General features: G+C 36.1%; 1 protein-coding gene across 2 annotated transcripts in view; it reads right to left on the bottom strand.

Annotated features, from left to right (window-relative positions):
- Positions 1-25,089, bottom strand: part of LOC107697709 (MAM domain-containing glycosylphosphatidylinositol anchor protein 2-like) — a 146,704-nt gene that overhangs the window by 9,570 nt on the left and 112,045 nt on the right. The window contains exons 11-14 of one of the 2 annotated variants that reach the window (XM_016498512.1): positions 7,034-7,211; positions 5,915-5,932; positions 1,435-1,455; positions 382-537 (exon numbers count right to left, since the gene is read on the bottom strand). In XM_016498512.1, the coding sequence (XP_016353998.1) occupies positions 382-537; positions 1,435-1,455; positions 5,915-5,932; positions 7,034-7,211 (373 nt within the window). The remainder of the gene's footprint in view (positions 1-381; positions 538-1,434; positions 1,456-5,914; positions 5,933-7,033; positions 7,212-25,089) is intronic. The other variant, XM_016498513.1, reaches the window with a different exon arrangement.

Genomic DNA, 25,089 nt, shown 5'->3' with positions numbered 1-25,089 from the left:
AATGATATAACTAAACAAATTAATAATTAATTAGGTGAAGCTGTGCGCTTGAATTTGTCATCGCATCATACATCCTATGCAGTGTGTTGAATTATTATTGCTCATTAATGTCTATAGGCTATTTTAGCAATTTAAAGGAACACTCCCCTATTTTTGAAAATAGGCTACATAATCATTTCATGACTCTAGACACTTCTTTGTGAAGAAAGTGGCATAATACAGTGAAATAATATGTTCTTTAGCCATATAAAAACAGTTGTCATGTGCGTGGGTAAAATTCACCCACTGGCGGTTTTAGGTGTACAGCGACCCCTGGCGGTTCTAGTGTTAAATTTAACTTACAGATTTGATTTAATATTGAGTGGCATATGTGCCGTATACCTTGTTTAGAGCCGGTGCGGTCGCTGCTGGGCCCAGTGTTGGGTGTATATTTAGTGTCCCTGGTGGCAGCACTATGTCTTGTCCAATCAAACTCTTCGGTTTTGTCTTGGATGAACATACACATGGTGTCCTCATCAAAGCCGCAGTGAAACTTACCTATGAATGGTTCAGCAGAGAAACAGTACAATGAAGAGTGTGCAGAAAGAGCATATAACAAAGCTATACATAAATTAGTTTCAATCATTTATTGTGCGTGTGTACAATATGTCTGACCATTAAAATCCACAGATGAAATGGACTGAAATGAAATTTTTTTGCTTATTATAAAACACAATGATAGGATAGGAGTTGAAAGCATTTGTATTTGCTTTCAAATATCTATAATTTGTAAAAGTTATTCATACATAACACTACTGATCAATAGTTTAGGGCCATACTTTTTTTTAATCAAAATGAATAATTCCTTTATTCAGCAAGGATGCATTAATTAGATAAAAACAACAATAAAGACATTTATAATGTTACAAAATATTTACTTAAAAAAAAAAAAAAAAAAAAAATGCCGTATCACGGTTTCCAAAGAAATATTAAGCAGCACAACCGCTTTCAACATGATAATGATAATAATAAGAAATATCACACCAAATCATAATATTAAAATGATTTCTGAAAGAACCATCTGCCTTCATGCCATCACAAGAAATAAATTACATTTTAAAATATATTAAAATACAAAATATTTTCAAAATTGTACAAATATTTCTGTTTATTTACAAATTTGATCTAATAAACACAGCCTTGGTGAACATAATTCTTTCAAAAAACTAAAACAACTTTTGAACGTTAGTGTATGTATGCTAAAATCATACATATAAATGTTAATGGATTCTGAAATCATGTTGAACATTTACTGATGCTTAACACCAAAAGTCAAAAGCTATATTTCTTTAATTGCTTACTGCTCTTTTTTGCCAATCCAAAAAAAAAAGAATAAAAAATAAATAAATAAATAAATGAATAAAATATATATATACAGTATGTAAAAATACTCACTCCAAGGAGGATTCACCGGTGCTGTAAAACAGAAAAGAGAAGAGCTGTAAAAGGCTTTTGGTACATAGTTGATTAATAAACCATTATAAACAACAGCAGGGGACTCGGAGAGGGGAGAATGGTGCTTGCCCTTGGAGAGAAGTGTTTAGAAAGTGCTATGGGCATCATTACCATGTATCACAGTTAGAGAGGGGAAATGAAATAGCGTGTCAGTGCAGGAGGGGGTGTTTGTGTGGGGAGAGGTCGCTATAGGGCTGTGCAATGCTCAGGTGAACCATAAAGACCTGTATCTCTCTTCATTCCATTCACAAGCAGCCTATCTGAGCGCGGCAGAAAGCCGTGTGCTTCCAGGCAGCCTCAATGAGGGCTAAGGTGCATTGTGGAAGAAAGGTTTCAGAGGGCATGTGTGGAAAAGATAGTGAGACTGAAACCGATCCCTATTTCAACCAACTCAGCTCAGTGCCTTAATAGAATACAAAAAAACTGCGCAATCCTGTTTAAGTCAGAAAACGTGTTTGGATCCTCCAAGAGCAGTGATTACGCTAAGCTGTGAATGTCTATGTAGGAAACAAAATCAATGGTCATCCTCTCAGAAGATGTTTGAAATCATAATATCTCTAACTTCGGCAGAAGAATTTCAAGAAATACATCAATATGTGTCTCTCAAATTGACGTTCCAGCAGTAAAACGAGTACAGTGCGACAGTCGCCTTCTGGGACGGAAAAGTGGCATCGGTTCTGGCATTTGATCAGGCTCCTATAATGAGAAAGATTAGCACGACAGCGTTCAAACACAGCAGATGTTCACAAGGGGTTGTCAGTGTAAATGTCTGCTTTGTGAACTGCAGGGGGAACAGCTCCACATGAAACTGATGATACAAATGAAAAAGTAAAAAGTTGACAGGAGGGGGAAAGAAGGGGAGATTAATTAGCAAATGTCTGTCTACATACACAGAATTTACAAATGAATGAATGAGTGAATGATGGGAAGTGTCATGGGAATTGCAGCCTTAATGGGAACAGAGGATTTTGTCAAGGAAGACAAAATGTTAGTGAGTCATTCCTTGAAACAGATGCCTTTTCTGTTTTGGAGGTGATTTTTGAAGCATCTCAAGCTCAATTTATAAAAAATCATTTGTTTGGACATGAAGAGAAAGAGGGATGAAACAGGGTGGAACATTTCAAACCAAAATGGCTGCTGCTCTCCCTGTTATCAAGGTTATTTCCTTGGCTCATTACCATTCAAGAGTCAATAATATGAATTAAGCTACTAGTAAAAATAAATAAATGAAATAAAAAATAAATACATTTATTTAAAATAAATGAATATTTAAAAAAATATAACCTCAAATTAAATTAATCAAATTGTAGTATGACAGCACACATTCACGGACACAGATGAATTATCTTGTTTTTAATTAAATTATTGTGATTTTTACTTATAAAAGTAACTGATCTAATGTGAATGGGAAAGCCAATATACACTTTATCATGGAAAATAATACATTTAAAAAAAATAAATAAACGTGGCTGGCTATACAGCAATAAACATGCTAAAATGCTTATAAAAACACTTATTAAAGTACAATAATTATAGAGTAAAAAAAGAATTATTACAATGCTGGATAATATGCCTAAAAATGAACAAGATTTAACAGGATTCTTATTAATAGAATAAAAATTGAATTTAGGTTGAATTAATATGTTTAAGGTCGCAAAACATTTAACAGCAGATGACTGTTAAATAAAAATAAAATATGGCACAATCAATATGTCTCACTCACATGTGATCACATTTAATGTTAACTATTCCAGACTAGCTGTTTTTTTCCCATTGCGAAATCGTAATTTAGAAGCTAATTATTCCATGAAGGTTACAGTTCCCTTCTTGTAAACCATCCAGCTGTTTCTAAATGGGGTAAGGAGGAGAGGCCTGCTTTGGTTAAACCAAACAGATGTTGCATATTTGGAAACACGTGCCGCATTAACACACTCTCTAGTCTAAATTGATGGGCTCCATGTTCTCTTTTTGCCTTTCTCTCTCCCTGTATCCCAGTAAACGTACAATTAGAGCTATTGGAGCAGGAGGCAAAAGCAAAACGTCAACATCATTAAACACACAAGCAATTAGACCCAGTATATCTCCCACTCGGAGAGGATTCACTGCTGTCCTACTCAGAGGCAAGCTTTAAGGTAAAATCCAACCATATTCAAGCCTTTCATTTGAACAAGCCAGATAAAAACATAAATGTGCAGAGCCGAGTAATGCAATTCAGGCTAGATACTGTACAAGCCATGTTGTCTTATCATAGAGACTGGGTTTTGCGATAGTCATACAAAACCCGAAGGCATCTTAGAAACAATATGTTATCACTGAGTCCAAGTAATCCCACACATAATCAAAGGCCTATAAAAATGAATGAGTAGAATCATACATGCCTCCTCATCAGCATACTTCATATTCAACCATTTTGCTATAATGTTCGCATTGACTTAAATTAGCATTTAAATGACCTGCAGTCGGTCATTATTATTAATATTATCAGCAGTAAACAACTAAACAAACAAATAATGCCATTTATGACAACCTAATTCTATAGTGAAGTCGTGGTGAGGTGTACAGTACTAACTATTTGACAATACAATTATAATAGCTTGTTAGCACTGTCCTCTCAGCCTGTTTGTGTTCTCTGAAAGGCTCATAAATAGCTGCCAGTTGGTGGCTTTCCAAAGCAATCTACAGGCAGCAGCAAGTTTATGTGTTGAATAACTGCTTTATAGAATGATACCAAATGACACAGTCCATCAGTTCTTCTTGGTGGCTTGTTAATTTGTCTGGCACTGTCTGTGAACGAATTTGAACCGCAGCCATTCAAAGTCTTAACAAACACTATGCAACCTTTGCCACAGGCTGCAATGGCTTGCCTTTAGAATAAAAATCACCAAGTACAGGAGGAAAAAAACAACCCGACTCACTGAAATGTCATGGAAATGGCTGATTCTAGCTCATTCTAGTGAATACATTTTCTACATTCACTAAAAAAGTAAAATAAACACATATATGGACCAAAAATAATTTGTCATTCCAAATCTATATGATTCTTATGATATTTTGAACCTTTTTTGTCCATACAATAAAAGTCAACAACACTGGATGCTATTGACTGAAAAAACACTGACATACTTCCAAATATATATATATATATATATATATATACATACATTCACGCACACAGATAAATCCCGTTTTAATTTAAATACTTTTTTAAATTCATTTTAAAATATATAGTTAAAAAATAAATGCAATTTATACAATGGATGGGAATACCAATAGACAAAATTAATTCTTTATTATTTATTATACATTATTTAAAAATGAATAATAAATAAATATGACTTAATATAATTTGACTTGCTTAGAACAAAGGTCATACAGGTTTGCAATGACATGAGGGTAAGTTTTGACAGACTTTTCATTTTTTAAAACATTTTATCATTAAACATTCAGTGCTGTTGCACATGAACTGAAAGACAATGTATATCTCGAATGCAATGTAAGACACTTTGGATTAAACCATCTGCCAAATGCAAATGTAAATGTGCAGTTTTAGCAAACCAACAGAAGGCATCCTCACAGAGAGCTTCTCCAACCATTTACACAAGGCTTAAATGCCAGTGTATTATTGTGAAAGCTGGGATATGGATTGTGACTGGTGTGATTGTGCTATCACCTTCTCCAGGCTATTTGAGCCAATTAAAATGCATAATGTCACAGTGGCAAAAGCTGGACTCTTTGATGGAAGTGCTCCTGGTGTGAAAGTCATCCCATCAATACAGATGGTCTTTTCCCATGAGCCCTGTGGCAAAATGACTTCAGGGGAAACGGAATAGCAGAGAGGGAGATGTTATGAAATGAGACATTTTCAATTTTTTAGCACTGGTATTTCCATTACCTGACACAAAGACCGTGTAGAGCCATAGGGCTTCATATCACATGGGTAAGCTGCTGAATAAACTATGAGCAGAATAAATGAAATAATGACCGGATGGAAGAAATTGCATCTGGTCAAAAACTGCTTTTGAAATTGCATCTGGTCTGCACAGGTCTTCTGTGGTCTTTTCTTGCAAATCCCTATTTTTATAAGCCATACAGAGGGTGAAGGGCATTCGCTCGACAACCAAGTGCTGTTTAAAATAGTTTTGGATGGAGACTAGCACGTCACACCTTTTCCACAATATTTCATGTCTACTACCCATAAGCAAAGGCTTAAAATTAAGACAGAGCCTTCAAAGAGCCTCTAATATCACACTGGGGTTGTGCAACCTCGATGACAGAACACTGTGCACAGTTAATGAATGTGCTGAGTGCATCCAGCCATTGGTGAAGTCATAAAGCTGCCACTTTACGATTGCTTTTCCAGTAAAGAAGGGAAGGGGTTCAGGCACCACAGACGTAGGGTTTAGGACTGGATGTACGTTACCTGTTTCTCGACTGGCCTCTTTAAGAAGCACAAAGCAAAACAATATGATCAATCTACTAACAGTTGCTATTAAAATGCATGTCAACAGATGAGCATTATGTGCATTTTTCATGTACACAGCCAGCAGAGGTCTCTATTACATAAAAAAAATAATTAAAATGTCCCCTGCTGGTTATTTGCTAGATTATCAGATTTGTACACAAATATTTAAAAGAGTCGAATCAATGAAGTGTTCTTTCTCAATAAAAAGATGAGGCATTTGCACAATATCTGGAGCTGTCAAATAATCTAATCTTGAAGTGTTTTTAATAAATGACCTTGACTTTAAAACAGTCAGTACACAGACATTCATCTCTGTCAGTATTAGTACACTAACATGATTCTTAGTTTATTATTATTATGTTTTTCACAAGGAGTTATATATTTGCATGAAACATTCAGTGGGGTCCAAAAGTCTGAGAGCTTTGGTCAAAATCTAACATTTTTTCTTACTGTATAATAATAACCATGATTAATAAAACTAAACTGAATGCATAATAATTTGAGAGAATAGTGTACTAAAAAAATAGATGAATTTCAGAGTTTTAATAAGGACTTTATTATTAGAGGGATGCAAGCATTTCAATTTATGGCTGATACTGTAACAAACAAATGGTTTAATTAAGATTCTGTATAATTTTGTAAAATAAAATTAAAATAAATTAAATTAAAAACTAAAATAAACTGCTTTAAATTTTTACAAAATAGTCATTAATATCTTAATGCACAGCATGAAAAAAGGGGATTTTGAAATTTGCTAAAGAGATTTGAAAGATTAACTGTTATTAAGGATTTCCTGTGTTCATAAGTGTTTTAAAAAATGTACTGTTAGATTACAGCAAAGAAAGTCTAATTAAAATATAAAAATAGGGGGAAAACATGCACAAACATTGAATATCGATGAATAAATGAAAAAAAAAAATTCTAATGCTGATAGCTAATATGGTACAGATACATTGTGAAACCCTATTTTTGACCCCACTATACTTGGATACTCACTTTCTCTTTCTCTTTTTTTGTAACAAAATACTGAGAACACTAAAAGCAAACATCATCATAACCAAAGAAGTTTTTTCTTACCACAGTAGCGAATGATCCTTTCCGTTGAATCGCCCTCCCCGAATCGTGTTATGGGTGTGAGGCGGACCTGGTAGGCCTCGGGTTTAATGAGTTCAGTAAGGTTGTAGGTAAGTAGTTCTCCTTTCTGGATGTTGTCTTCTATCGGGATTTCCTGCTCCCACCATCTCTGATGCCCCGTCTGAGGAAAAGAGCATAATTACATGTTCTTTATTTCAACACCTTATGATTAAGCATCAAGCCAGCACACACATAAGTAATGATCCCCCAAAAGGTCCTTTTAATAACACAAGAGTCTCTCGGGAACAAAAAGCATACATCATGATAGGATGTCTCAGTCTGTACTATTAATTAAAAACATAATTTCAACATATTAATATTATAATACAACACATACTGAGCATAATATTGAAAAGAGCTGATCACATCTATTTCTGTGGCCATTTTAATGTCTCACAGAGTTATGATATAAAGTCTATTCCTCTCTTAGTACTTTTCTCTCTCGGTATATTTTTAAGTTAAGAACACGGTCTTCTTTACTTCAAATTGAACTTTTCTGATTACAATGGCACCGGCCAATGGCTTTAATCAAAATGCACAGGCGCTTCCCGAAATGGTCCCACTTGTCTGATGCAAATCAGAACAAATTCTCTAAACAAACACCTACACACAGTAGAGGTGACATTTTCAAACAATGATGCTTTTCACTGAGGAAAGAAAGCGCATGAGGTGACAATCACAAAAAGTTCCTGAATGGGCAAAAATAAACATTATTGAATTTTTAGTGAGATATGTGAGCTGGCTAATTGATTTTGACAAGGCATTTTAGCTCCCTGACCCTCTCAATTAACTTTTTACAGCAAGCTGAATTAGTGCAATATTAGAAGAAGTCAATTCATTCCTTCAGCTCGGGCTTGAAGGAAAGCATAAATGGATTTCAGCTGATGCCTCTTGTCATTATTGTGGTGGTACATGAGAGGACATATCTAATTAAAATCCAGCACCTATGAAATCTTCCCGGATCTCCTGAAGTGAACTGCCGGGCAGTAAACAAACCAAAATGAGTGTTCTAATCACTAACAGAGAATCTGAAAGTTGTGAAAGTGTTTGCGAAAACCCTGGGCTTTCATATGTCTAGTCTCATGTCAACTCAGCAACTCAAAGCCCTCATACATCTTTCATTACAAATATTTAGGATTAAAAGTTTTCATTTCCAGCGAGGGTAAACACAAAAGTTGCTTCGGAGGAAAGTACACAAATTGTGAGCGTCAAGTCAACATAAAAAGATGTTTAAAACACATTTTTCTTCCACAATCTTACATACACTACCATTTTTTTTTGGAAGGAAATAAATACTTTTTTTTGAGCGAGGATGCATTCAATTGACTAAACTTTCGTTTTAAATTTTGTTACAATGTATTTGTAATTTCAAATTCTGTTCTTTTGAACTTTATTAAAGAACCCGGCAAAACTGCATCACAAAAATATAAATATATATTAAGCAGCACAACTGTTTTGAGTATTGATAATAATAAGAAATGTTTCTTGATAACCAAATCAGCATATTATGTTGATTTCTGAAGGATCATGTGACATTGAAGAGTCGAGTAATGGCTGCTGAAAATTTAGCTTTGCCATTACAGGAATAAACTACATTTCAATTATTTAAAAAATGATTTAAAATTGCAATACTATTTCACAATATTGCTGTATTTACTGTATCAAATAAATGCAGCCTTAGTGAGCAAAAGAGACTTCTTTCAGAAACATAAAATAGTATTGCCCCAAAACTTTTGCACAGCAAGAAAGTAAATATTCAAAAGAAAAAAAAATCGTAAAAAATATTTAAAGGAAAATATACTCCCTTGAAGAAAATGTATATGTTATCCACATTTTATTGATCAATTTATTTTTAACAACGTGCATCAATAAATCATGCACAACAGGACCTTTAACATTAAAAAAAGTATTTAAACACTTCTTTTATATCATATTGGCTTTAATGCATTAAAGCCAATATGATACATTATAATGAATTTGCAATCTGTTTTACAATGGCTGTTTGTCCAAGCAATAACAGACGGGTCATTACTAACATTTTCATTACAATGGGCCAGTTATTATTCTCATGGATTGTTGAGATCCTTTGGCCATCGTATGCGCAGTTGGTCAGAATAATTGTGACCATTTGCAAACTTGAACTTTTGCCACGTGACAACTATCTGGCAGGCTGTAGATACACAACGATGGAAGGACACTGTTATGTGGTGGCTGTTGCTCTTGACCTCATGACTACTGTCTCAGAGCTTCGCTGAATGACAGCCGTACACAGACTCCCCTGGCAGTCAGCCTCGTCACCGCGGGTCTCACTGGATTCAAATACAAGATGATTGGTTAAATCAGTGGGGCGAGAGAGAGGAGGGGAGGGTGGCAGCAATAGCCCTGAGAAGTTGCCAGTGTTCCCATCAGGGTCTCTCTCTCTCCTGGTAACGAGATTTCCATCGCCAAATCCAATTACTGTTTATTGCTTCTGTGAGATTTCTAATTCCATGCCTGCAGATCTTGTAGAGGGGAAAAGCATTGGTGCGGGCACATATAAGAAAAGATAGACCGTTTTTTCCCCAAAGCACCTTACTCCTGCAATGCATCATACAACAACAGCTTATTTCAAAGTCTCTCCTCTTTAAAAAGAGAGAGAAAAAAAATCAATACATTCATAAGTGGTATTATCACAGATGGCTTTCAGCAGTATTTGATCTTATCTATGTAAAGCTGCTAAACCAAAAACTCAATTAAACCCCGCTGAAGGGAATCACAGAAGATAATTTTTGCATGCCAAAAAAACTGACTCTTAACCTCCAAACAAAACAAGAAAAACCCAATGTCAAGTTTTTTTTTTACACTAGAGCTAAACACTTGACATGGAGCATCCTTCAACACCATATTGGGTCATTAAAGAACTGAAATGCATCTGCTTTTTTCATGTGGTTCAGTGTGCACAGCTCCAGGGACCTTCTGTTTCTTCCAACACAGCACTCAAATCTTAACACATCCTTGAGCAAGACACTCTAAACCTTGTTGTGGATGTGAGGGGCCAATACCGAAGCATACAGCCCTCACACTGAGGGAGAGTGTGAAGAACACAGGGTGGAGAGAGCACACATGGGCTGACAAAACAACCTTTAAGAACCAACCAGCTCTGACGAAATACTTCAACTTTGGTGCCACTGATATAATATCCAACTTAAATCTGTGGAATTTGAAAAATGATCCTTCTCGCTGCAGAATGTCAATACTTGTGTCCATCCACGTGACAACTATCTGGCAGGCTGTAGATACACAACGATGGAAGGACACTGTTATGTGGTGGCTGTTGCTCTTGACCTCATGACTACTGTCTCAGAGCTTCGCTGAATGACAGCCGTACACAGACTCCCCTGGCAGTCAGCCTCGTCACCGCGGGTCTCACTGGATTCAAATACAAGATGATTGGTTAAATCAGTGGGGCGAGAGAGAGGAGGGGAGGGTGGCAGCAATAGCCCTGAGAAGTTGCCAGTGTTCCCATCAGGGTCTCTCTCTCTCCTGGTAACGAGATTTCCATCGCCAAATCCAATTACTGTTTATTGCTTCTGTGAGATTTCTAATTCCATGCCTGCAGATCTTGTAGAGGGGAAAAGCATTGGTGCGGGCACATATAAGAAAAGATAGACCGTTTTTTCCCCAAAGCACCTTACTCCTGCAATGCATCATACAACAACAGCTTATTTCAAAGTCTCTCCTCTTTAAAAAGAGAGAGAAAAAAAATCAATACATTCATAAGTGGTATCATCACAGACGGCTTTCAGCAGCATTTGATCATATCTATGTAAAACTGCTAAACCCAAAACTCAATTAAACCCCACTGAAGAGAATCACAGATCATTTCTGCATGCCAAAAAATGACTCTTAACCTTCCCCAAACAAAACAAGAAAAACCTAACGTTAAGTTTTTTTTACACTAGCGAGGAACACTTGACATGGAGCATCCTTCAACACCACATTTGGGTGCGATTTCATCTTACGTATCTGCTTTTTTCATGTGGTTCAGTGTGCACAGCTCCAGGGACCTTCTGTTTCTTCCAACACAGCACTCAAATCTTAACACATCCTTGAGCAAGACACTCTAAACCTTGTTGTGGATGTGAGGGGCCAATATTGAAGCATACAGCCCTCACACTGAAGGAGAGTGTGAAGAGCAAGGGGCAGAGAGAGCACGCACGGGCTGACAAAACAACCTTGAAGAACCAACCAGCTCTGACGAAATGCTTCAACTTTGGTGCCGCTGATATAACACCCAACTTAAATCTGTGGAATTTGAAAAATAATCTATTGTGATCCAAGAAAGTGACCTTGGCTGACTGTATACATGAGAAAAATGAGCCTTCTCGCTGCAGAAAGTCAATACTTGTGTCCATGTGCAAATTAACTTTAGCTTTATACTTTTTAACTGTTATATGGCATGATGAAAGGAATAGTTCACTATAATTTTTGACTTTGTATTTTCTTTCATTATTTGCTCATTCTCAAACTGTTCCAAACCTGTATGATTTTCTAACTTCTGTAGGACTCAAAAAGGAAATGTTAGGCAGAATGTTCAAGCTGCACTTTTTCCATTTAACAAAAGTGAATAGTGACCAAGGGGCCAAAAAAGGTCAACTCATACACTACAATTTGGGTTTGAGGTTAATAAGATTTTTTTTTTCTGAAAGAAATGAATAGTTTTATTCAGTAAAGATGCATTACATTATCTAAAGTCACAGTAAAGGCATTTATAATCATTCGAAAAAAAGATGTTGAACTGTATCAGAATGCCATGTCCACTGAAGACTGGAATAATGGCTGCTAAAAATTCGGCTTTGCAATCATAGAAATAAATTACATATACTGTACTAAAATAGAAAAGTTAATTTAAATTGTAATAATATTCCATAATATTACTGTTTTAATGTATTTTTGATCAAATAAATGCAGTGGTGAACATGAAACTTGTTATGACATGAGGGTGAGAAAATAATGACAGAATTTGTATTTTTATCCCTTTATACTCACCTACAGTATTGGGAAAGCAGCACAGCATATGAAACTCCTCTTCAGGCCAGTAATCTATTCTGTGAGGATACACATCGTGACAGGGTTCATCACAACGCTACTCTGAGACACATGTGGCAAAGCTGCCAACAGCAGAAGGAAAATGCAAAGTTTCACAATCAGCAGAGGCTCAACGCCAAAGGCTTTCTCTGGGGTCACTCGCGAGAGAAGCATTATTATATTTTTATAAAGTAATTTTCATCTTCTACTCATTAACATAGCTTAAGAATTTCGAATACATTGCTCGAGTTTCCCTCCTGGTTTCTCTGTAAACCATCTGTGCTCTGAACCGCATATATTTTCCCCTTTCGGTAAATCTTGGGGCTGTTGCAGTTTGGCAACGAATTCTGATTACGAATCAAACCGAGCACAATTACGCCACTCGCATTTGAGCACACAGCATAATTTAAGGCTATTCTGCATTACATACAAACCTGACATTTCCCTTCCTCTGAACATGACCTTTATTCAAATACCATCATCAGAGAGAGGAATACAGGCCTCTTCTTTGGGTCCCAGAAACAGAGAAACATTATCCTCAAAATGCGAGGTTAATTAAAAAAAAACCCACACGCATCTGTGTTAACCTTTCAAGAGGAACTGCCCCAGTAATCCAGTGGTGAATACAGGAAAAACAAACTGCACTTACGATATCGGCACAGAAATTCATAGTCAGACTGAATGAGAATCTACATGATCTTCTACAGCACTGCTACATCAGCGCTCACCATCGCTGTTCTTATGAATAAAAGGAAAGGTCAAATAATCTCTCTAGCGGCACTGGAACTTGCTGGTTACACAAGGTGTGTGCGACACTCGCTAAATAACAGCTGTCTTTGGGATTCAAATATAACACAAAGTAAAAACATCCCAATTCACCTGCTCTCAACGAAAGTACTTTTGCCTCATTTGTTCTACCTTTTTTTGTTCTGCATTGTAATATATGTTGCCGGTCGGAGGTAAAATGGCTTGTTGCTATGGCAACTGGGCTTACTTCTCATTCATGACATCGCTCAGCAAATCTTGTTGTATAAAGACGAGCAGAGAAAGAGTTGGGGATGAAGGGAGGATGGGGCGGTTGATATGAAGAGAACAAGACATTCTGCCCTTATGCAAATTCTAACCGAAACACCTTTTTGTGCACTGAGATACATCAACTCCACATGGGAGAAAGGAAATTATATTTTGTGTAAATAAGAACCTCATTAGTATTTGATCGAAGATATCTAAGGAAAAAAGGGGCTGATTTGCAATTCAAAACATGGCAATTAAAGCAAATTATGATGATTTTGTTCTCAGTGCATACTTGGAGGCAACCTAAGGAAAGTTAATAAAAGAACTCTTTGCAAGTGTTAATATACTAAGTTTATGAAATCAAATTATTTGGATAGCCAGCTTAATTATGATCAAGGTCAAAGGTGAAGATGTGCTGATCTCAAACAGAAGGTTTCCTGAATTAAACCAAAACTTTCCTCACAGCAAGTTCATCTGGACAAGTTCAAAAGGTGAAGCAGTGCTGATCTATGAACATCTCAAAATTCTCCTTAATGCATATTTAAGTACTTCCACCCTGCAGCACTAAAACCTTGGCTTATATCTATGCATGAGTCACGTGCACGGCAAATGCTAAACATAGAAACGTCATCTATTCTATATCTCCATTGGGAAACATGCTATGGCACGCTAAAGCATTGTCAACTCTTTTTATTGCGAGTTATGAGCAACACAGGATTACTAAATATAGACTAACCCATCTATAAATGAGGTCAAATGATGCAAACTGGCATTTCATTGATGCTCCCCATGTGCATTTAAAGGAAAAGTTCACCCAAAAATGAAGATTTGCCAAAAATGTACTCACCCTCAGGCCATTCAAATCTGTTTCTTCATCTGACCAGATCTGGAAAATGTAGCATTACATAATTTGCTCACCCATGAATCCTCTGCAGTGAATAAGAGCCGTCAGAATCAGAGTTCAAATAGCTGATAAAAAACCTCACAATAATCCACAGTAATCCACATGACTCCAGTCCATCTATTAATATCTTGTGAAGTAAAAAGCTGTGTCATTAAGGCGTTTTAACTTTTGACATAGTTTCTGGTCAAAATAGGATTCAATAAGTCCATCCCCTGTTTTCCTCTCACATCAAAATCCACCAACATATTTGTTAAGAACTGTTTTCGATTGTAAACGTGCTTGATCTGTGCATGTTTCTCTCCTGATTCAGACAAGATGACTTTTTCACTGAAGAAAGCAATATTATGGATAGGGGATTCATATTTTATGGAAGCCGTTTCCACCACTGAATAAAAAATAAAAAAGGTAATTGTGACTTTTTATCTCACAATTCTGAGAAATGAAGTCAGAATTGCGAGATATAAACTATGTAAAACAGAATTGCATGATATTAACTCACAATTGTATGTTATAAAATCTTGCAATTCTGAGAAGAAAGGTCATCATTGCGAGTTTGTTTTACGCAATTTAAAAAAAAGAAGTCAGTCATAAGATGTAAACTTGCAATTGCAAGAAAAAAGTCAGAATTGTGAGATAAAAACTCGCAATTACCTTTATTTATTTTTTATTCAGTGGCGGAAACGGGCTTCCATATATTTTAGCTAGAAGCAATGGTTTGAAGCTAAAAACATTTTAAAGATTAATTTGTTTCTAACAAAGATGCAGCTTTTTGCTTCACAAGATGTTAATTGATGGATTGGAGTCATGTGGTTTACTTGTGGATTATTGTGATGTTTTTATCAGTCGTTTGTATGGCACCCATTCACTGCAGAGGATCCACTGGTGTGAAAGTGTAATGCTAAATTTCTCCAAATCTGTTCAGATGATGAAACAAACTCATCTACATCTTGGATGGCCTGAGGGTGAGTAAATATTCAGCAAATTTCCATTGTTGGGTGAACTAATCCTTTAATGTCAGTTTGTGTCCACTGCATTTCTGATGCAGTTTAGAGCCATTATACAACAAATCCCCTGTTGACATTTGCTTCAGTTTCTTTCTTTTTTAACAGCAGAGAGTGAAAAATGGTCGTTTACTTGAGTTCTAACTAAAAAAAGGGAGTTCTAACTAAAAAAAGAGCGCGAGATTGGAAGCTGCAATAACAAACTATATGCACATACACGCATACCTGCGCAGGCAAAATATGAATCGCTTTCATCAGTGTAACCGCTCCAGCGTGCCCCTGGTAATAAGACTTCACACAAGACTTATTTTGTCATAATGCACACTAATAGCAACGAGCTTCGTTTCTAAATAAGGTTTTATGCTAACATTAGCCCACGCATAGGCCCAAGGACATTGTACCTTTAGATGCTTCATCCGGTGTAATGTAAATTGCATATTTCCAGAGAACAGCCACGCGACGATGTCGTGCAAGTCTTTGAATTAGACCGCAGGCCAGCTTGATGACTGCCAAGTGCTGTTTGCTACAGTACTGACACAAATCCTTTGCTACAATGGAGAATAATATCTTCTTGTTATGGTACTGTAAATATGAAACTGTTTCCTAGCACACTGTCCCTATGCACAAACAATTCATAGCGTGAAAAGGTGGCCTACATTCATTTATGTCACAGATTGAAAGAGAAACACGTCAGCAATGTGTGCGTCTCAGTGTGAAAGTGTGTGCATGGAAGTGCAGAAGTGTGTCCTTGAATCTGTGTGTGGGGGCCTTGATGTTTTATTAGCATGCAAACAGTGTATGTGTGCATTTGTGTATCCGCATCAGTTAAATTTTCTCCAAAGACGCCAAATATAACAAATATAACCAAAATATAACAAATATTACAAAATATGTGACTGAATAATGCAGAAAATTGTTCATTTCTTGGAAGTAACACTGCCCAAACCTAAGCAAGGTTTCTTTTGCCTTCCTTGAGATCCCATTGAGATCCCAAAGTGTACATGTGAGATGGGAATGGTGAGAAACAAGCGAAAAGTCAAAGCTGCAACTGGCTGATTACCATGTTAATGTCTCTCATATCAACCAAACTGAAGGAAATGAATGAACAGATTACAAGTAAACAACTGAAAATACTGAAAATCAGACTTTTGTGACTTACGCAACCTTTCAAACGTTTGGAGGCAAAAAGATTTTTTAATGGTTTTAAATAGCCTAAGGGCCAGTTTTACTAAACTGGGCAAATTAGCACGAGAGCGCAATACCAAAAAAGCGCAGATGGGAGGGGAAATTTATGTGGGTGATTTACTAATAGGGCTGTGCAAATAATCGAATGCGATGATCACGCGCATCTCGTCAGTAAAGCCGGTTCTGTGATTAATAGTAAATCTCCATCACCTGCTTTCAGATGAAGCGCCATTTAATACACAGAGCCGTAGTTCACTGACAAGCTACGCAATATCACGTTCATAATCGCAGGCGATACACCGCCGATAATCGCATGATCATCGCATTTGATTATTTGCACAGCCCTATTTACTAACAATGCGCAAATTAAAGAACACAGACGCAACATCTCATTTACATATCGACCAACGCAATATAACAAGCGCAGCACAAATTAGCGTAGTCACAAATAAAGAATAAAGAAAGAAAGAAGCCACAGTATGTTGAAAAGAAACGATATTGATTCTTAAATCCTAAGAATCGATTAGTCTAGCCTGTTTTCAGTTAGCTAATGAACGGAACGTTAAAGCACACCTCCCATCCAATAAATCGCAAAAAGCTTTGTGCTGTTACTTTTGATATGAAACAGTTTCAGATTTCAAATTCTATCCATTTTATTACAGTATTCAAACAATAAATGCCATTTTGGCACTGTTTAATTTTGGAGTGACAGATCGTTGTAGCGCCTCAGTTCTAGGGAAGTGGCAGGGCGCAGTGCGCGTGAACCGATCATTTCATCTACTTTAATACCAGTTTCATCATGAAAAAAACATGAATAATCATCCGATGGTAAGTTAAAATAAAGAATACGACTTACCGAAATCCATATCCTGTCGCATGTAATCGCTCAATCAGAGTTTCAACCGTGCAAAGATGTCAATATAACAGCTTGTAAACAATGTCACGTTACGTCATTTACCTCAGAAAAAAATATTCTGTGATCAAACTCGTTAGTCAGCTAGATAAATCTAGAGAGGAGCACTTTGCTAAATATATGCACCATATAACATATTCATTATAATTTTTATTGTTCTTCAATATTTAATTTATGTTTAAATAAATCTGTCAAGTTTTTATGACAGCCACCATTTAAATGTTTATATTTCAAACAACGAATTGGAGTAGAAATATAATTATGTAATTGTAACTTTATTATTATAAAAACTTAATTGAGTGTAATTTAAGCGTTTGTATACAAATTAATTTTAACCTTGAATATTATAGGAACTTAGTACCAACTGACTCTCATGTAGTTACATTTTATAGCATTAGCTAAAAGATTTTTTTTTCTTTTAGAAAATGTGGCATGTACTTTACTCTACAGGTGCATCTCAATAAATTAGAATCTCGTGGAAAATTTCATTTATTTCAGTAATTCAACTCACACAAGTTTTACAATTTGAGTTGAATTACTGAAATAAATGAACTTTTCCACGACATTCTAATTTATTTAGATGCACCTGTATATATATCCAAAATAATTGATATCGAATCAAATCAGAAATCGGATCGAATCACAAGCTTGTGATTCAAAATCGAATCATGAAATCTGTGTCAAAACCCAGCCCTACACTCTTAAAAATAAAGGTGCTTCACGATGCCATAGAAGAACCTTTTTGTCTAAATGGTTCCATAAAGAACCTTTAACATCTGAAGAACCTTTCTGTTTGACAAAAGGTTCTTTGTGGCGAAAGAAGGTTCTTCAGATTATAAAAAGGTAAGAAAGAGATGGTTCTTTAAAGAACCTTTGACTGAATGGTTCTTTGTGGAACCAAAAATGGTTCTTCTATGGCATCGCTTGAAGAACCTTTTGAAGCACCTTTATTTTTAAGAGTGTAGTGGAAACTGTGATGATTTTTTTTTAGGATTCTTTGAAAAGAACAGCATTTATTTGAAATTAAAATATCTTGTAACATTATAAATGTGTGTCACTTTTGATTCATTTAATGCATCCTTGCTGAATACAAGTAAATAAAAGAAAACAAAAATCTTACTGACCCCAAATGTTTAAATTGGTAGCATACGTAAATTCTATAAACTAGTATGTTCATATAAACATACAGCAACATTATAGTATTACTTCCTTACTGATAGTGTAACATACTGAAAAAGGTGTAAAAATTTCAGAAGACAAGCACCTGGTACTGATCTATATATGTTTGAGAATGAATGAGACAGGCGTTAAGCTATCAGAGAGGGAATTACGAGGGTGAACAGTATGGGATTTGAGACCAGAGGGGAAAAGAGGAAGTCATGTGGGGGAAGAGATCTGATAAGTGCGCCCTGCTGAGTTCACTACTGAAGCAGCACTATGTGAGTGTGTTGAAGGGATTGAAGGCGGGACTCTGAGATTCCAGACTCTGTCAGACTCCGTGAATAGAACAGAACAGAATCATTATTTGTCATCACACAACCAGTGGAATTTATTTCCACAGCTTTACACAAAAGAAGATATCTTGAAGAATGTTTTTGTCAAGGAAATTTAATAGAAAACAAAACATTCAATATTCTCATTGACTTTGACTGTAAAGCCAATAAATCTGTCAAAATATTTTATTATGTGTTAATATTGCGACTAGACTAAAAACTACTTTCCAAGATGTTAGTAACAATGCAATATTAGGCTACTCCGGTACACAAGACAACATTGTTTTTAGATGGACTGATTAAAATCCTTGTATGCCCTTGTGTAAAATCAGCCAATCAGAATAATGCTTGCCAAAATGATGAAATGCTTTTCAGTTTTGTTGGCAAAATGCATCAGCCACTAGTTGAATGAATGAATGAATTTGTAAAAGTATGCACTTAAAGCAGTCAATTCCCCACTTTTTATAGACATGAATGAAATATTTACAGGAATAAAATATTTACTTGTCATCAAGTTAACCTTGCAACAATTTAGCAAAACATTTTCATGTTTACATTGTTTTTATCATTTAATAGTTACATGACATGCAGGTAAACAAAAATATATTTCACAATTTTTTAAGTTTTACTTTTTATTTTATATGAAAAATAATTTAAATTATTACTTTTAATTGTACAATTGTATAAATTATTCTCACAAACACCCTGCAATTCCCTCATGAAACCATATTAAAATGGTGTAGAGGTACATACTTTAACAATGGAAAAAAACCTAAGTACTTACTTAAAAACAAAAGTAGTGCAGGCATATTAAACACTCTAAAGTTAGAGTGAGCAAGTAACGTGGAACAAAATCCCAGAAGCAGCCTGAGGTAAAAGGCTTCATCTCAGCACTACATGGAAAGTATGATCAATAGAGAGATTCTCACAATGCTGTTGAAACATTGCAGAGATATGATGACACACTCACAGCGTGAATGCAATTCAAACACGCTACAACAAGTTCTTGGGGGTAAAATGGGGGGCTGAGGGTCACCTGCCATCCCACAGGTGCTTCGTGGCTCCATTTTACATTGGGCACTGATTGATAATTGTGATAATCATTTACTTGTAATAAGAAAGCAGTTGTAATTTCAAAGGAGGAAATGAACTCTGTGAAACCTTGAATATGAAATGGAATATATTTCTGAACTGGATACCAAAAAAACAATAACAAGGCTTTGGAAATGAGAAACAATATGAGTATTTTCCAATCATTTACTTGTAATAAGAAAGCAGTTGTAATTTCAAAGGAGGAAATGAACTCTGTGAAACCTTGAATATGAAACGGAATATATTTCTGAACTGGATACCAAAAAAACAATAACAAGGCTTTGGAAATGAGAAACAATATGATTATTTTCCACACCAAACATCTCGTATACTTCACACTTTTAGGAGCCAAATTTGGTTTACCAGGAATTCAGAGGAATTAGATTTCTATAATGTGGATTTGGAAGCTTTATGTGCAAATGCCTTTAATACGCCTGGAAAACTAAACAATGCAGCAGTTAAAGAGGCTTCTATTTCTCCTCTAGCCTGGGAGCTAAAGATAGTGCTAAAACAATATCCTTAAAGACACTTAATTCCCATTAAAGTAAACTCTGAAATCCCTTTAATTAAAGATGAATCGTTATACAACGTGCTATATAACATCCTCTAAACATAAGGCTGAAGCAACTTGCAGCACTGCAGAGGTGTAACCTTATATGTCATCTAAGTTAGGATGACTTTTACAACAGCGTGTTAAGTGCCATAAGCACAGAAAAAAATGTTAAGAGGGCTTGTTAAACTTGAAGTACGTAGGCTGTGTAGTAAAAAATGAGGTCATATAAACATTAGGGCTGGTCATAACTATGGCTGGATGCTGGCCTTTACTGCTGCTGTGAGACCAGTGCTCTAGTGGCTTTAATAATCCTTGAGGATCTGGCCGAATATCAGAGAATTTCTATACAGAATCTGTGATTATGCAGAAATCTTCATGGGGTTGTATGTCTATCCCAGCTACACTGCAACCAAAAATGCACAAATGGGCTAACTAAAGGAAATACTGAAACCTGTAAGCCTTGTTTACACACTGTAATAATATCAGGTTCGATTAGGAATGCACCAATCATTTCATTTCACTGCAGAGAAACATCTTATAATAAATGCATCCTATTTACTATTATATTATTTATTTAATATATTAATATTATTATAATATTATTCATACTATAGCTATATTACATCATTGCTAATGGTTACATTTAACAGTGTTATCATATTACTTGTGTTTTCAAAGATTTACTTTAAGTGTGCATTAGATGAATGTAAAAATGGTTAATACTCAAAAATAAAATAAAATAAACTATAATATTGGCTGATTTAAGCACACTGCTAAATACATGTTGTCCCATAACATACAAGGGCTGACTACTTACCTGTCAATCATTCACCACGCTAAAATAAGGGTTTAAACTATGACAGTTACAAAAGTCTTTAAAACAAGTAAAAAAAAAAACAGGAAAACATTCTGTTTTTTAAGGTTAAAAAACATGAAAACAACTTGATTTTTAACATCAGGTTAAAAAACAGGAAAAAGTGCTTACATATACATGCAAAAGACTTCACGGTCTCTAGTTTGCTTGACATCAACATACAGTGACTAAAACAGCAAGCGTTCCACGAAATGTTAGTGAGGAGATTCAAATTTGGAAAAGAATATTTTGAAGCAATAATGTGCATTTATCAAAATGCAGTAACACACTGACATAGCAGTCAAGAAATCTTCTCCTAAAAATCTGATCACAAATGACCACAGAAGATCTTTCTGCAGGTTTAAACAGAGCCAGTGCTTTGATTCTTACCGAATCCTTTCATTTGGAATATGTGTTTCTCCACAATAATTTGAAACAGAACGAAAGGAAATCACAAGCAATCAGTCTGAAAGCCTGTTATCCACCAAGCAACGCACATTTAAGAATCCCGATCGCAGGTTACACTGTTCAACATTTTTTACTAGAAATTACATAAAAGGAAAAAAAGATATTCAAAATCATCGTTTTTATTACTCAGTCCGCACTCACAGCCTCAAGGAGTGTTAATATAGTACGTGAAGGCTATAAAAAGCAAGGGTAAGCAATCTCATTCCTAGGGGATCCATAAACACGCCAGACTCCCGCAGTGAAATTGCCCATCCCAGGGTTAGGCACTGAAGCGCTGCCTAATATGCTTGGCTGGCAGTGTCTCCGTTAGCTTGCGCGCACTCCAAACCCTCTCATTTAGGATTGTCAGGCTAAGACTTCCCATGCCCGTCGCGTCCTGGAAATGTCACTAGCCAAAGCAGCGATGAGCCCACAGAGCGTTGCCAGGCGCTCGCGTCGACAGGTGACCAGGCGAGACAACATGATGGATGAGCACGTAGGGGAAAAGCGGCATGTTAAACAGAACAAATAAACTGCAGAACAACAGTTGGCGAACAAAAAAGGATGCGCAGAGGCCGTGTAGAGAGAGAATATAAGGAATTAGCGAAGAGGCCAGACTCTTCCATCATGATCAGAACAGATGAGTCAATCACCACCCACTGCAGGCACAAAACACAGCTCCACACCCACACGTGCACACAGACACACGGAAGCACAGAACGGACGCCCCCGCAATCGCTTCACACAGCTAACCTCTGTTCGCTAGGGTCCCATCCTTGATTTCTCCTGTAAAGCTTATCTTATTACAACAGCTTCGTCCCACCGGACACAGCTGTTAATTAGTTTTCTGCCCCTTCTCTTGTTTTTGACTCTCTCTCTTTCTCTTTGCAGTGCCAGGTGTGCTTTCAGTTGGGAAGTCATCAAGGATAGTACAAGGCGTCCTCTCTATAGTGCAAATGACACGCATGCTGTTATTTCTCTTTTAGAGTTAATGAATTAAATGCTTTCAGCTGATAAAGGTAAATATGAAATGTGACAGATGCTGGGAAATAATGATCATCTGAATTCAAACGGATAGAGCCTTTTTCTTTCAAGCCTGTGATGTGCATCTTTTGAAAAAAAGTCAGTTTTTTGTGACATTCTTCAAATTTTTTATTAGCAAAACTAATGGAGGACATCAATAGCAACATTTCATGGACATTATGGGAGGCATGGATTTGATTATTTTTTGATTCTTCAGTCCATCCAGATTATTACACTCGAGGACACATGCAGATGGGTAGTTGGCATGCTGCGGTGTGACATGCTATTTTGCATCTACAGCCACTTTAAACACCATTTTGCTGATTCTTTTACAATCATACATGTAGCCTTTATGACCCAATATAAATAGAGAGAATCTATGAAATATATTTGTAGTTTTAAAAAGTAATTTGTCACACTGAAGGGCCCATTAAAACGAGCTAGTAAAGACAAAAGTGATTAAAAAAAAAAAATAGTGAGCAGTTTCCGGACCTTATACACTACCATTCAAAACTGTGGGGTCAGTTAAACTGATCAGTTAAGACATAAAAGAATACTGAAAAAATATATCATGCTTACTACAAAAATATTAAAATGATAGTTCACCCAAAAATGAAAATTCTGTCATTAATTACTCACCCTCACGTCATTCCAAACCCATAAGACCTTTGTTAGGATGTTTTTGATGAAATCCGAGAGCCTTCTGACCCTGCATAGACAGTAATGCAACTGCCACAAAAAGCATTCTCGTCTTTGAAGGTCTTACGGGTTAAGAACGACATGAGGGTTAATGATAGAATTTTCATTTTTGGGTGAACTATCCCTTTAAGCAGCAGCAAAACTGTTTTCAACATTGACAATAATAATAAATGTTCATTGAGCACCAAATCGGCATATTAGAATGATTTCTGAAGGTTCATGTGACACTGAAGACTGTGATGTAATGGCTGCTGAAAATTTAACACAGGATATTTTAAAATATACTAAAATAGAAAACTTTAAATTGCAATAATAATTCACAGTATTTTTGAACAAATAAATTCTGCCTTGTTCAGCATAAGAAACTTCTTTTAAAACCATGAAAAGACATTACCAACTATATAACAAACCACAAGTACCATAAAAGCAGTCATATGGCCTCAGAAGACTTGCAATAAAAACCATGGGTTTAAAAATAGTATGAAATTCTTTTATTGTGCTTTAATGTGTCTTTATGGACAGCTTTTCAGCTAGCTTTTAGTCAGTAACTGTCGATGTACAAAAAGAGCTCCAAACAATTTTCAAACATTTCTATTTTTGTGTTCCTGGAAAAAATGACATAATTCGGGTTGGCAGTAACATTTGGGTACATTATGACCTAAAGTTCATTTTTGGATGAACTATCCCTTTAGCCTAAAATTATGCCATTAAAAATAGGTTCATGGACATCTCTTGCGTCAACTGCCTAGAAACCAATATTACTCATGTGCAAACACAAAATTAATCTCAAGTTCAACAATCCCTTGAGCATTAAAAGCAGAGTGCTAAGACTAGTAAACACTACTAATAATGCAATCCTAGAACACAAGCAAGGCAGAAACCTTAATGGAAATGGCAAAAAGCCTGAGAGAATGAGAGGGAGAGAGGAAGGAAAGAATACGGCGAAAACAACAACAACAACAGTAGTATGGCATGGCGAAGCGTGCTACGCTTACTTTGAACTGACTTTGAGCACCAGTAGGCAGCCACTAGCAAAGGCGAATCTGACAAGGAATAAATCACCCCACATGATGTCATTATAAATGGCCGTGGACACTGCCATTCCAGCTGAGCAGAGGAAGTGTGAAGGAGAGGGTGACAGGACAGTGCGATGATGACTCGTAATTGACAACCACACTGCTCTGCATGACCATGCACGCCGAGGCGGAACAGTACAGAGCATCGCAGAGCGCTAAAGCTCTTGGTCAAATATTAGCCCGACTCAATAAACAGAATGTATCTGTTTCACTGACATGAACTACGTAAACAGTAATTATAGATGTCTCTCATGAATCCTAATAATGTTCCTTGACTTATCCTATATGTGTAGGATGTTGACAGTTGAACTTGTTCTAACTCAATACTAATTTAGCACTTGTAATAAGCAGTTGTGCACACCATTCTGCACACAGGCCAAATGTACCATTAACATGGACACTACACTAAAACAATAAAGATGCGAACAGTCTACAAACAATTACATATTGCCATGAGCATAGCTCACAGTCTTTTTCACAGCCAAGAAGGTGCATTTAATTTGCATTGTTTGTGGCTTTTTAAAAGATAACTTAGCATTCTGGTAAACCGAACATTCAGCACTTTTATTTAAGAAGAAGAAAAAAAAACTATCCTCAAAATTTAGCTATAAATGTTCTAGTCTTATTTACGGGCCAATGACATGATGCTCTTTTTCACCTAGTAATTTACTCAAGAAAT

This window comes from Sinocyclocheilus anshuiensis, unplaced genomic scaffold, assembly GCF_001515605.1.
Source record: "Sinocyclocheilus anshuiensis isolate Anshui unplaced genomic scaffold, SAMN03320099.WGS_v1.1 scaffold446, whole genome shotgun sequence".
Taxonomy (NCBI): domain Eukaryota; kingdom Metazoa; phylum Chordata; class Actinopteri; order Cypriniformes; family Cyprinidae; genus Sinocyclocheilus; species Sinocyclocheilus anshuiensis.
This window is presented reverse-complemented; position numbering and strand designations above follow the sequence as displayed.